General features: G+C 39.9%; 2 protein-coding genes across 4 annotated transcripts in view; one reads left to right on the forward strand and one right to left on the reverse strand.

The window, feature by feature from the left end:
• LOC143026293 (uncharacterized) overlaps positions 1 to 1,565 on the reverse strand; it is a 78,525-nt gene extending 76,960 nt beyond the window's left edge. For 2 of the 3 annotated variants that reach the window (XM_076186428.1, XM_076186427.1), the window contains exon 1: positions 1,351 to 1,564. In XM_076186428.1, coding sequence (XP_076042543.1) covers positions 1,351 to 1,399 — 49 coding nt within the window. In that variant the 5' untranslated portion in view covers positions 1,400 to 1,564. Of the gene's footprint in view, positions 1 to 1,350 lie in introns of all 3 variants that reach the window. The other variant, XM_076186429.1, reaches the window with a different exon arrangement.
• Positions 1,566 to 1,910: 345 nt separating this feature from the next.
• mRpS7 (mitochondrial ribosomal protein S7) lies at positions 1,911 to 14,587 on the forward strand. Its single transcript, XM_076186437.1, has 6 exons — positions 1,911 to 2,047; positions 7,416 to 7,592; positions 9,333 to 9,396; positions 9,735 to 9,902; positions 11,185 to 11,322; positions 14,263 to 14,587. The coding sequence occupies exons 1-6, from the start codon at positions 1,956 to 1,958 to the stop codon at positions 14,341 to 14,343; spliced, it is 720 nt and encodes a 239-aa protein (XP_076042552.1). The 5' UTR covers positions 1,911 to 1,955; the 3' UTR covers positions 14,344 to 14,587.
• The last annotated feature ends 372 nt before the right edge of the window (positions 14,588 to 14,959 follow it).

The raw sequence follows: 14,959 nt of genomic DNA on the forward strand, positions 1-14,959 counted from the left end.
TATAATTTACAAAATGAATATTATTCTAATACTATACTGCATAGGTGTGCACTTCTATAAAAAAAAAAAAAAAAAACTGAAATTAAGACTGTTTTCAATACACTGTACACATTAGTACTGTTGTAAAATAAGTCACATCTTATTTCAATAACTGCATGAACACATTAGCATTAAGCCAGCCTTGATATAATTTAAGCTCTGTTCCATCATCAAAAATGTTGCCATGCTGAATAGACTTGTGACAGGCACTGTCTGGATGCTTCCACCCAACACTGTCTCTCCTATTTCTTTAGTTGCATTCTATTATTTTTGAACCCCATTCACACTCCACTTGGGTAGCAAAAAGGCTAATATTAACCTTCTGGCACTGTATGGTGATCATGGTGTTTAAATACCTTAAATGAAGATCTCTAATATTCAAACCTCATATGTCAACAAACACATGGGCCATGGCCTGCCACCAGAAAGTCAAGTGCTAACCAAATCAATATGTTGATGTCATTATTACAATAAAATGAAACTAATTTTATGAGAATTGCATCTACCACATTTGGTTCTGATGCAGGAACAGATGAACAGGTGCCACCCTAATCTGGCTTACCCTGACAACACAATATCACTTCCTTGAGTGACTTGTAGACCATTCTAGTGGGTTTTGCAACTTCCTAGGAGCCAGCTGTGGATCTCCTAAGAGTTACCTGCTGGGGCAATGGATTGACAGACTGCATACAATTGTCATGTGCCTGTCAGCCTATGATGAGGATTTTGCCTTATGTGAGTTGATGTTTGTTTTAGCTTTGTTACTAATCACACCTTATATATATTTTTTAATGTATACCATGTTGGGGATGCAATCAAGAGTAGTTCTTATGGCTTGCTATTTGTACACAGAGATTAATGTTTCTTCCTGCTGTCCTAGACCCATGACACTGCCTGATGTTGACTACAATCAAGTCTTTGGAAGACAATAGTACTATTCCGCGCACTATACAGGTGGCCACCGCCACACTGGCTCCACAAGGCTTCATGAAAACCATGAAGCGATAATGACGAAATTTCACTTCTGTACCAATTTTCACAAACATTTCCCGGACTTGTCACCTTCATTTTGACATTCCAATAACATTCTCTGCAGCTTAATGCAATATTCATGTGAAGGGAAAAATAAATCTTCTTTATTTTCTCCATCTGACTGACCTGACGATGTTTAGTTCATGAGCTGTGATGTTTTCCTAATATCACACAGAGATTCAGTTTCGAGGCACCACCTTTCCCCTTCACACTAGATACCGGTGTGTTTTGAATGCAAACATCTCATCAGCTATACTTCTGTACAGAAGATACACTTACCGAGAGGAAGCCCAAGGATCCTAAAAGCTTCCTTTTCAGAAATCCCCATAGAAGTGTAACAGGGATCTCTACACTTCAACTGTATTGCTCCAGTGCCGTGGACTGGCCTACATGCAGCGTATAGTAATACGCGGACGTATTAAACCATCATATGTATGAATGCTTTCGCATACTCCGTGTCTACCTATTTATAGCGTATTTAATACTACTATGGTGTATAGGGAACTGCAATAGATGATGCAATACCTTAATCCCATAATTATCATGGGGTTTATAAGATTGTAACCATAAGTGATAATCAGGAATATTCATGATACACATTTGTAAATAATCTTTAATATCTAACATGAGTAAAATATTATAGTAATTCATAAAATGTAATTGAATATATATAAGAATTAGTATGGTTGCTAAGTTTGAGAACACTTAATGTCCATTTTTTCATTAGTTACAATATAATGTGTAGTTTTTAGAATCATAATGTATTTTATAATATAATAAAATTATAAACTTTGACAACTTTATAATATTTGGTTATATGCAGAATCGCAAATTCCCAAGTGAGTGAGATCTGAACCAATGTGTAAATAGCAGTGTATGTCAACATGGAGGGAGTTCGGAGGGGGATGGGTCTACTGAAAGTTTTGCAACAATTTTCCCGTTCTCCGTGTTCATTCAATGAAACTCAGCGTGTGAGGTATTTAAGGACCATATTTACTTATAATATTCAAAGTTTTATAAAAATAGACAGCTCGCACTGCAGCCACATGTAGAATTTATCAGGGCCCAGGCCGAGTCCCACAACCCGATGAGGGTTAAATGTTACATACGTGCATAATAATTGAACATGGGACTATATCGTATATTTTTTGGTCAGTTAAGAAGACAATATAAACGTCATTTCCTAAATCAAAGGCTTTGTGGGAGGTTATTTCAAGGTAAGATATGTATTGCCAGAAGTGGGATTGTGATTTTCAAACTGCCGCCATATCAACAGCAATATCATAATATGCTCAGTATTAAAGTATTTACTTGGTTTACTTACTTAGAGAAGTTCCGAGGTCGGTCCTCACAGCCGTAGTGATCTACCGCTACTGCCAGTCCTGCTGTCCCTCCTCACAAGGGCCAGTTGGTCTGTTATTGTATTTGATGACAATCTACTGATGGCGGTGTACTTACTTTCGGTAATTTTGCCTGTTAATGACACGGCTGAAGTCGGCTTCCGCACGTTCCAAGATGTCCTTGGTTCTGTATTGCTTCTGGCAGGGTGTTGTGGTGGCTGTAGGGATAGCCTGGTATCAGTGGATGGTCTGGTAACCCATCTAGCCATTTGTCCAGCTTTCTCTTGAAGGTCTCCGGGCTAGTATCTGTCTGGTCCTGGAGATCTCTGGGGAGGCAGTTGAACAAACGGGGTCCATTGTGAGTGAAGGGCACTGGGGGCTCTCTGGCACCGTGACCTTCCATAGAAACCTGTCCAGTACATGCTTGAAGCAGTTCACCGAGCATTTGGTTCTCTCTCTCACTTCCTTTGGGAGAGCATTAAATATTTTTGGACCCTCGTGACTTAGGCTCTTGGTGGGAACGTTTGTCTCTCACACTTGTGTCCATACCTTATGCTGTAATACGGCTTGATTGTTGAGGGCATGGGGTCAATAACAAGCCCCTCCAGGATTTTCCATGTATAGATGGCCCTATACCTTTCCTCCTTTGTTGGGAGTAGAGTCCCAGTGCTTCCAAGCAATCCCAATAATTGAGATCCTTCATCCCTCTGATGTGCCTGGTGTAATTCCTTTGGACAGCCTCAAGCTTCTGGATGTCTCCTTGCTTATGACATAAACAAGGAGACATCCTGGACTACCGTAGCCAACTCTGGTCACCACATAAGTTATGTGATGACCAGAGTTGGCTACGGTAGTCCAGGATCGGTTGAATAAGCGCCTTCCTAAGGGTAAGCATTACCTGTACCTCTCTCGAGGAGAAAGCCCTCAGTACCCAGCTGGCCATCCCCCGTGCTCTTTTCACGGTCTGCATGATGTGGTGCTGGAAACTGGCGTCACCTAGACATTTTACATGGGCTTTGGGTGTGACTTTCATTCCCCTTTCCGTGTGCAGTTCGGTGTTGTCTTTAATGCCTTGGTTGGTGCCATATCTCATGACCTCAAACTTTTCTTCATTGAACTGCATATTGCAATCATTAGCCCAAGCATAAACCATATCGAGGTCATCTTGTAGATGGTATACATCTTCACTTTCCAGCACTGCACGACTGATGTAGGTATCATCGGCAAAAGACAGGAAGGTTGAGTCCACTCTTCTATTTATGTTGTTCATATGAATTAGGAATAGGAGGGGGCTGAGGACAGAGCCTTGTGGTACTCCGCTTACTACCTTGGTTTTGGTGGACTTCAAGCCATCGACTGCGACTGTTTGGGTACGGTCTGTCAGGAAGTTGCAAAGCCATATTCCTAGCTTCCCTTTGTGAAATACTAAAGGAAGACTTATGTTCTGATGTGCTTATTAACCTCTACTCATAGTTTTTATGGATTAAATGTTCGACAAACCAGGAAATGACTGCGATATCGTCATAATCCCAGGAATAGATTTGAGTTATTGGGAGTTAATTTCCTTTGGATCAGCAGCCCGGGGGATTTTGGTCAAATGAACAAAGTAGTGATATCTGGGTTCAGGACCATACACTATGTGATCAAGCATATGCAGATGTCAATGTCCGCTAGGAACGTTCTGTTGCTTCTGATCCCAGGAACCCTAAATAAGGGGGTCAAAAAATGTGCTGGATGGGGGTACCACAAAATATAAGAATTTTCCCAAACTGGTATACCACACATACCTCTGCAGGGAGGTTGCCAGACCCCTAGAAAAAAAAAAAAAAAATAAGGGCTAGGTTAAACATTGAAGATACCGCATGAAACCAAATTTGAATGAACATTCACTATTTAATATCTATTAAGGGATGCCAGGTAAACTTCCTGTTGCATTGGCCCTGTCAGACACCTGCTAAATAAGACCCTTTCTTCTAGCAATGGTTAGATTAAGCTAGATTATACTTTAAAAGTACCACCAAAACGTGAGATAAAATGAACACGAACATGATCCATAATTCAGTTTGACCCTTTCCAGACTCATGGTCTACTGCATAGTGGTCACTAGATCTCTAAAAGAAGCCTTTTGACACAGAGTTATATCTCCATCTCACTGTCTGAATCAGCTTTCCAACTATTTTCGGTATTTGAATCATCCCCCTTCTCATCAAGCTCAACAGTTACATGCTTGTTTCTAAGCTTGTCCACTTGTCTTCCTTATGTTCAACCTCTTGAAAAAGGTCATCTTGCATTGCGGGCTTGTGTACCAATCTAGGATGTAGCTCGGCAACTTTCATTTGGAACCTGCATTCTTTGGTGGCATTGAACATTACTGAATGAAAGTGATGCACAACACCTTTTAACAGAAAGTAGGGTACTTGCCAAAGGATCACTCATGGGAGTCATACATGGAAAGTACTACAGGTACTCCTCGTTTAACGACTTACTCGGTTAGCGACGACGCGGAGTTACGACGTTTCGTTTAACGTAAATCTCCCGAAGTTACGACGTGTACGATAATTAAGTTGGCTGAGGCAAATTTGTATGATGTTATAATTGAACTTGTACGGTGGATATTAGCTGTGAGGTAAAGTGTTCTGAAGCTTAGGTCTACATTACCATCCTGCAAGCTGCAAAAACTACCTGGGGTACAGTATATACTGGTAGTGGTAAATTTTTAGTTTCGACCATGGGCGCAATATAGCAATAGAAAATTAATTATTAATTTTGTAAATTATAATGTATCAAAGTAATATGCAATTTTGTGAGCGGAAATAAAAAAAAGAGGTGCTAAAACAAATTTTGTAAGCAACGAAGTCATGTCGGACGAATGGTACACCATGTTTGTTATGATAGATGCTGATGTCGAAGAAATAAAAGGATGATGAATTCGTCTAACCTAAACTAAACTAACCTGACCTGTGTTTGATAAATCATTACCTGCAAATTAAATGTCATCCGGCTCGTCCTCGTTGTCGTCGTCGTGAGAGACGTTGGTAGGCGACAAGATGGCGTCCCAATCCTATGCTACCGACTTCGTTCATTAGCATATTTTCTTGTAGCATGGTATTTTTTACTTTCATTTCCGCCCACAAAATTGCATATTACGTTGATACATTTTAATTTACAAAATTTATAATTAATTTTCTATTGCTATATTGCGCCCATGGTCGAAACTAAAAAATACCCTGGTATTCAATATGGAATGTCAGCATATGCGGATTTGGTCATATATGGTAATTTCAGGAACCTAACCACCGTAAATAAACAGTAAATAAAGCTTTAATGTACTGTATAAAAAAGGGAAATACATGAAAATAAAGATACATGTATTGCTGGACATTGTACGTATATGTATACACTTTTGCTTAACGACCAATTCGGTTAACGACGGCGCGCTGGTCCCAATTGTCGTCGTTAAACGAGGAGTGGTTGTATAATCACTGTGTGAGGATCTATGACATTCTGGCCCTTGTAATGGAGAGAAAAATGTATGAGAGCTTCATGTCAAGTTTTGGCCAGGAGAGGAAGAATTCCCTGAATGAAGTCCTCATCAACCTCTCAAGACCACAAAATTCAGGAACAATTCCTTGAGAACAGTGCCCTACTCCAACAACATATGGAGGAGTATGAATCATATTTCCAGAAATCCATGAGCGGAGACTTTGGTCCCACTGCTGGGCACTTGTCATCCAAAATTAATCCAGCAGCTGTTTATTTTGTGTTACTTTTTGGTGGTACTTTTAAGGTATAACCTAGCTCAATCTAACCATTGCTAGAAAAAAGGGTCTTATTTTGCAGGTGTCTGTCGGAGAGTGCAGCAGAATATTTGTCCCATTATGCTTATTAGATATTTAGTAAAGTGTGACTGCTGTTCTTTCAAACTTGGTTTCATGTGGTATCCTTAATGTTTAATCTAACCCTTATTTTGGAATCCTTTTCAGGGGGTCTGGTGACCCCTATGCAGTAGACCATGAGTCTGGCGAGGGCCAAACTGAATTGCGTGTCATGTCCATGGTCATTTGATATTACTTTTTCGTGTTTCTTTTAAAGTGTAATCTAACTCAATCTATACTATTGTTAGAAAAAGGTTCTTACATAGGGGAGTGTCTGCAGGGCCAGTGCAGCATGAAATTTGTCTGGCATTGCTTATTAGATATCAAATGATTTGAATGTTAATTCAAATTTGGTTTCATGCAGTATCTTCAATGTTTAACCTAGCCCTTATTTTTGGACTCTTTTTTTTTTTTTTTCTAGGGGTCTGGCAATCCCCCTGCAGAGGGCAAATTATCTGGCATGGGGTATGTGTTGTATGCCAGTTTGGAAAAATTTGATATTTTGTGGTACCCCCCTGTGTTTGATCCAGTGCATTTTGTGACCCCTTATTTGGGGTTCCAGGGATCAGAGGCAGCAGGGGGTTCTTGGCAGAACTAATAATAGAGAAATGGATGTGAAGAAAGAATGGGGAAATACAGTGTTTTAAATAATGATCATTCTATTTCTTCTAAGAAAGGTAGATGGGAGTGGGTGTATGCCTTGGCTGGCTACCTCACTTATAAGGAGAAAGAGACCCTTTGTATATAAATAGATTATTAAGGTGGTGGCACTCTAGGCATTTCTCACTAGTATGCTATTTGATTTTGGTACTTTGAGTAGAAACGACTTTGGTTATGATTTTTTTTTGCCCCTAAATTTCCAGATGTCGGATTACTTGTGTCATATAGTGAGAACCTGAATGACGAACTAAAAAAAGTTAAACGTATATGAATATTAGACTTATTGTTGAAATGTTCTTACGGAAGCCTAGAATATTGTAACTGAAGTAATTTCTACTCAAAGTAGAATGCTAGCCTAGTGTGCTGCAACCATTTAACCATATTAAGATGACTTGCTTGAGTTGTTATGCATACAAACCTTGATGATACAAATTTTGAATGATCATTGGATATTTACAATATTTTTCAGCATACTCCAATTAAAAAAATACTCCATATATCCTCCTCACCATAAGGAACCCATTGTTAATAAAGACACCTTAGAGGAATTGAAGAAGGCTGGCAGTTTACAAGAACTGCAGTTCACACCCATCAAACCAGCACTTGCAGACCAGACCACCTCGGTGTTTCATGATGTCAGGGTCAGGTGAGAAATTAGTGTTTGAAAAGTTATTTGTTGATTAATTTTGAACTTATATTTGATATGTGATTTGCTTTGTATAGTAAGATTTTCTAGAATGTGTAAAGGATTGCAATTTTTGTGTCAGTTTTTCCATAATTGGTTAGTGGTTTGTTTAAAGCTGGGTCATCTGTTTACTTGTTAGATTCTTTTCCCTACATCGTCCACACATGGGTTAAAGTTTTTAATTTTAAATTTATCAAGAATGTGGAAATAGAACATTTCATCAATTACCATCAGTGCCACTGCTTCCCTCCCTCACCACCCTTGACATCCTACTTACCTCACTCACACTCAGAATTAGCTTTTGTTTTAAGATGAGCTCCATTCAAGACTAACACATCCATCTTCCCTCTTACAAACATACTACCGATTTCCTCCCTTTTGTTATCATCTATGTTTATTCAGTGATTCAGTTACCATGGTTCTGGTTGAAATGTTTCCTCATTCTGTCCCATTGATTCACTTGGTATGATATGCATGGGATAGAATGGTGGCATTCTTCTTCCACCACCACAGCAGGACCAGTAAAGGAAAAGGTAAAGCCACTGTAGTGATGAAGAGTAGGTTCAAGGGGACAGCTTAAAGGAGGAATAGCAGTTGTACAAAAGTTTCTTGACTTCTATTTTTCTGCATGAATAGACTGAGAGGGGAAGTCCCCAATTAAGCGATGTGGCCTTGCTGTGGATGTGCTATATCTTGTTGCATTGCCTCTGACCCAGGGCAGTGGGTGGGATACAGGGATGAACCTTCATCCATGAGGAGCTAAGATGAGAGGGAGGAAAGGATGGTGGGTGGGTGGGAATGAAATGGATGGGAGTGGGTATATGCCTTTTGAGTTTGGTTACCTTCCTGGTAAGGGGGAAGCCCTTGGAATGTAGATACATACATATACCAAGGCTTTTTTCCCCTTACAAGGGAGGTAGCCAAAAAGAAGAAGGCATAAAACCATTCCCACCCATTCCATCCCTAAATACATTCCACTCCCTTTCACCCTCCCTCTTATCTTAGCACCTCCTGGATGACGGGTCATCCCTGCACCTTGTCCACTGCCCTGGGTCAGAGGCAGTGTCGCAAGGCACAGCACATTCACAGCAAGGCCGCTTCATTAAATCGGCGACCCCCCCCCCTCTCAGTCCCCCCATGCATAAAAGGAGAAGACAGGGAGAAATCCCTTCGGGCTGCATCAAATTTTGCTCACACATACTACCTCACCCCCCCATTCCACCTCATGCATCACATCATCATCCATATACAACCATTCTCCATTCACCCGTCTTCTGTCCTCTCCTGCCCTTCCTCAACAGACATTCCCCTCTTCCCCAAAGCCCCCTTCACCCCATCCATTCATCTCATCCTAGGACGTCCCCTCATGTTCACTCCCTCCACATCTGTGGATGTGGAGATGTGGCATATAGATAGACAAAATCTTCATCATTCCTTTATGAGTACAGATTTGAAACTCTTGAAATAGGTGAATGATTTGTGGCTCTAGTTCATTGAAATGCCCAAGAAAGAGTTCCTAAAGGATTAACTAACTTTATTATATATATATATATATATATATATATATATAGTTTTTTTTTTTTTTGCGGTGAGGGTTGTCTGAGTACATAGAGAAAAAAAATTACTGCTTTGTTAATGTCCATCTTAGGAGAAATATGAAATTAAAAATGCAATTTGAATTTTTTTTTGGTAACCTTACAGGAAGTTTACAAATTACATTATGAAATGTGGCCAGAAAGCTTTGGCAAGAGAGCTGTTAGAAAGGGTAAGTACTTATATTGTCTTTCCTGTTATTAGTATAGGCATTATGAAATAAATAGATAATGAAGTATAAACGAAGTGCCTAAAATTGCATGGGAGAGTCACGATTTTAAGGTTGGATTAAATTATGATTTAACTATAGAGTAGGGATTCCTCAAAGCTCAGCAAGCTTCAATGGGATCTCAGGTTAATTATGAGAATTTTGTTATTTTATTACACTTTCTGGATAAGGTAAAGTTGATTAAAAATTGTAAAATAAAAGATAGATCAAATTTCAAGCTAAGTAAAATTATATTTCACTGTGTGCTATATATTTCTTCAGTCTCATTTATATGGTTTCAGACATTTGAAAATATTAAGAGAATCCAAGTTCAGCAAAAGAATAGGCTTTCTCCAGAAGAGCGTAACACTGTTGAATGTGACCCAGTAAAACTGTTCCACACTGCCGTTGAAAATTGCCGTCCAGTGTTGCAGCTTTCGGGAATCAAGCGTGGTGGGATGACATATCAGGTAAAGGTCATTTCATGAAATTGTGCATCCTCATTAACCTCTTCCATATGATGACGCCTACATAGGTGTCACGAGGCTCGAGTGGGTATGCAAGAATGCTGGCGTTGGCATCCTGATTATATTTATTTTGTAGTTGTAGCTGAGTGACCCTGATTTCTGTGAACTGGTTTGATCACATTTTGTGTTTATTATTACTCAGAGTGAAGGAGGACAAGTAAATCAGCAGTGACTTTATTTTTTACAACACGAGTATTGTGATGCATCATTGTACATCAGGCATCTGATGGTGCACACAAGAATTTGATTCATATTGAAGAGGTTAAATTTAATTTTATTAGGTGTGAAACTTTATGACAAATCCACCAAACCCCTTACTATAATTCACCTCTATTCCCTGCTACATGTGACCCAAAATACTCTTCATTTCTTCCAATATTTATGATTTAAACCAGGGGTTCTCAAACATTATTGCTTAGTGGTACACTAATGACACAGAAATACACCTATGGCATAATATCAGTACAAATATGTCTACCTTGGTCTTTGGATCATGTGCTCAACTCATGATCGACAGCTATTTCCCTCCTGGAAGAGCTCAGAGCTCGTATGACCAATCTATGGGTAATGCTGTGACCTTACACACACACACACCCTCAACTCCCCACCCACAAGAGTTGGAGTAACGACTCGAAGCGCAGTGATACTGAAATTATTTCAGTCCTGGGCAGGATTCGAACCCAGACTGCCATAGTGGGAGTCGAGGACTCTACCAACTGCGCCACCGAGCCGTGTCCCATATATTATTACATGCATGCGCATGTAATAATATATCAAGGACTTTTCCCCTTACAAGGAAGGTAGCCAAAGTCAAAAGCACAAATCCACTCATACCCATGTCATCCCCACAGACTCCACTCCCATTCATGACCCTTCCCTCCCTCTTTTCTTGGATCATCCCTGCATTTCATCCACTGCCCCAGATCAGAAACAATGCAGGAAGACAGTAATAATAATACTGATAATAGTGATAATAATAAATTTAAGTACACATACCTATCCATAAAAATTACATGGTACACTTTGGGAAAAGCAACATGGCACACGGTTTGAGAATCACCAGTTTAAACTCTCCTCCAATCCACTGCCAACCTCCTGTGCCTCATATAACCTTACTTTTGCTTTTATTTATTTATAGCTCTCTCCAATCACATATCCTCCTAGATGCTGCCACCATTTTATTATTTTTTTCCTTCCTCTCTTATATGTATTTTATTTCTTGCAGGTTCCAATGCCCATCACTGAGAAGAGATCTTACTTTGTAGCTATGCGGTGGTTAGTAGAGGCTGGCAGAGACAAGGAGCGCAAGGTGCACCTCCCAGAAAAACTTGCTAGAGAAATTTTGGATGCTGCACGAAATGAGGTTTGTGCATTTGACATGGTTAAGATAGGTTATGTAACAAACCAAAGAGGAAGATATATTGTTAGAGTTGCTGTCCTGATAATTTGGGCATTATCTTCAAAATGGTTGAGTGAAATGACATTTTAGTGAAACTTTTGAGAGAAGCAAGAATTGCACAAGCATGTCAAATTATTTTTTCACACATACTCCCTCACCCCCCATCCCCTACCCACTCCTTTTCATGCATCACAGCATTATCCATACACAACCATTCTCCATTCACTCCTATCATCTGTCTTCTCCCATCCTTCCTCAACAGACATTCCCCTCTTTCCCAATGCCCCTTTTACCCCATCCATCTCATCCTTCGTTGCCCCCTCATGTTCACTCCTACCTCTGCCTTCCACACCTCTTTTACAAATCTTTCTTCTCTCATTCTTTCCATATGTCCAAACCATCCCAATACTCTTTTATCAATTCTATCTCCTACCTCCCTTTCCACCCCCATTCTCCTCCTCACCTCCTTGTTTCTCACACTGTCCAGTCTAGTAACCCCTACCATACTTCTCAGGCACCTCATCTCAAATGCATTGAAACTCCTCCCTTATATTCCATGTTTCTGCCTCATACATTGCTGTCATCACAATCACTTCTTCATACAATCTCCTCTTGGCATTCATTCCCAGATGTCTATTTCTCATTACACTTTTTAATCCCCCAAGGCATTTACTTGCTTCTCACAATCTACATTCGACCTCCACTCCTCCCTTTCCTGCCACATTTGCACCAAAGTATCTAAAACTATCCACTTCCTCCAGTCTCTCTCCCATAATACTCCCAGTCTGCTACCACTTTCTCCCCTTGTACATCTCACCTTACTTTTACCCATATTTATCTTCAACTTTTTTCATATCCTCCCAAACTCTGCCACTAACATCCTCAATCCTTCTTCTGATCCTGCCACAAGTGCAGTGTCACCAGCAAACAAGAACTGACATATCTCCCACTTTTCTTCATTTCCTTTAACAGTCTCAAATCCCCAACCCATTGCCCTTGCATTTACCTCTTGCACCATCCCATGTATGTATAAATTGAACAGCCAAGGTGACATAACACATCCCTGGCAAAGTCCCATCTTTACCTCAAACCACTCCCTCTCTCCATTTCTGATTCTAACTCAGGCTCTACTACTCTCGTAAAAACTCGACTGTTCATAACAGCTTTCCTATCTCATATATATGCAATACCTTCCACAGTACCTGCCTGTCCACCATGTCATAAGCCTTTTCCAAATCCATAAAGGGCCAAAAAACATCCTTACCTTTTCCTAAAGTTTTCTCACACATCTGTCTTACCACAAAAATCTGATCCACACAACCCCTACTTGTCCTAAACCCACACTGTTCCTCACCAATTACTCCCTCTGTTCCTCTCCTAATCCTCTCAATCAAAACCCTCCCATAAGCCTTCCCAACTACACTTAACAAACTGATCCCTCTGAAAGTACTACTCACACTTGTCCTCTTTTTTCCTTGTAAAGTGGAATTATACAGGCACTCCTCTGGCACTCTACCCTCTTATAGACAAACATTAAATAACCTTACCAGCCAGTCCACAATCACTATTTCCCTAATGGTAGAGAAATCTTTTATAGGCAGGATACAGTAACCTCCTCAAACAACAATGACACTATACCATGTCAAAACTCTTCTATCATCTCTACACAACTTAGAAATAAATATACTTGACTAATTAGACCAATACATGAAACATAAGATGAAGTTTCATGGCTGAACAAGATTGTCCAAAAGGGTAGAGAGACCAGTAAATCAGTCCATGACAGCCAATCTAATTTCCCTCCATTCTCACTGTACCTATCTATATACCAAGGGGTTTTTCCCTGATATATGGGAAGTAACCAAATCAGAAAGCTTGGACCCACTTCCACTCATTTCACTCCCATCCACCACCCTTTCCTCCCTCTTATCTTAGCTCCTCGTGGATGGTCATCCCTGTCTCCCGCCCTCTGTCCTGGGTCAGAAGGATACATTATGACACAGTACGTCCACAACTAGGCAACTTCACTTAATTGTCAACCCCCCTCATGCAGAAAATAGAAGATGGGGAAAAGTCCTTTGGGGTTGTGTCAAAATATCATTCACGCATAAGCACTTTCTACTCCCCCCTTTTCCATGCATCACAGTATCATCTATACACAGCTATTCTCCACTCATTCCTATCTCCTGCCTTCTCCTGTCCTTGCTCAAAGCCCCTTTCATCCCATCAATCCATCTCATCCTTGGGCATCTCCTCAAGTTCACTCCATCCACCTCTGCCTTCCACACCTCTCTATCAATCTTTCTTCACTCATTCTTTCCATGCATCCAAACCTTCCCAATATTCTTTCATCAGCCCTATCTGCCATCTATTTTCCACCCTAGCTCTTCTCACCTTGTTTTTCAGTCTTCACCATTCCTTACTGCCTGTTATAAATATTGGTTTGCAAAATAATTAAACAGATTTTAAAAATGTTAATGTCCTTATTGCAGAAAGGATACAGGAAAAATATTTCATATTCTGTTGGTCCTAACACAAAATTCATATATCTTGGTAATTCAGGGCTCCTTTGACATTTTTTACATTAGATTTTGTCAACCCCCCAAATGTGCCCCAGGGCATAGGCAACCCACTCCATGTGAGGGCCCTGTATACAGATAGATCTGTCTCTTTTCTCTATGCACCATATTTTCTTGGAATGCCTTCTGACGAAATAAAAGTCTATCTATATACTATGAGCTATCTCTCCCTTATAAAGGGAGGTAGCCATGTCAAGGCATGTACCTACTCCCATCCATTCCACCCATATCCAATTCCAATTTTTTCCTGTGACAAAACAAAAGTAGTTTGATTTTTAATTTACTCCAGCCCAGTTTTCTAAACATGCCATTTCATTCTCCACAGGGACGAGTGGTTAAGAAAAAACAGGATCTTCATCGTCAGTGTGAAGCCAACAGAGCATATGCACACTATCGCTGGGGTTAAGGTATTTTTGGGCAAGCAGGATTGTGTATTATATGAAAAGTTGTGTATATATGTACATGAAAACCTTGGTGCCATTTTTTCATGAACTGAAAATGAAATTGAAAAATATATAGAAAATACAGCCCAATGTTTTGAGGAAGTAGTGTGAAATCTGATCAGCCCTCTGCTTGTGAGGTTTTGAGTTTCTGTACATGACCATTTTCTTTTTCTATTTAATAATTATATTAAAAACTGACCAATGTAACTACCTTATCATTACCCTATAAAAACAACTGTAAAAAAGGAGTTGAGATTTTAATCAGACAATCTACCAATAGAAAATCATGAAAAAAAAACTTTAAATTTGCTTAGAATTAGAGAGTAGAATCTCACTACATGGAAGAGGACATGAAGAAAATCAATGACAGTCTGATCGGTCCCAGACAATAATACTGTGTGTAATGTTGATGTGGTCACCACACCTAAACCAAGAAAGCTAGAAAGTAAATACATTGCTTGGGTCAAAGGCCATGCAATGAGGCACAGTTCTACAGCATGGCCCAAAAACTGGACCTGATTTCCCCCCTACCATTTCACTGTACAGTGATCCCCTGTGGCTGTAGGTATTGATACATAG

Source organism: Oratosquilla oratoria, chromosome 6, assembly GCF_046742065.1.
Source record: "Oratosquilla oratoria isolate Oo_2021 chromosome 6, ASM4674206v1, whole genome shotgun sequence".
Classification (NCBI taxonomy): domain Eukaryota; kingdom Metazoa; phylum Arthropoda; class Malacostraca; order Stomatopoda; family Squillidae; genus Oratosquilla; species Oratosquilla oratoria.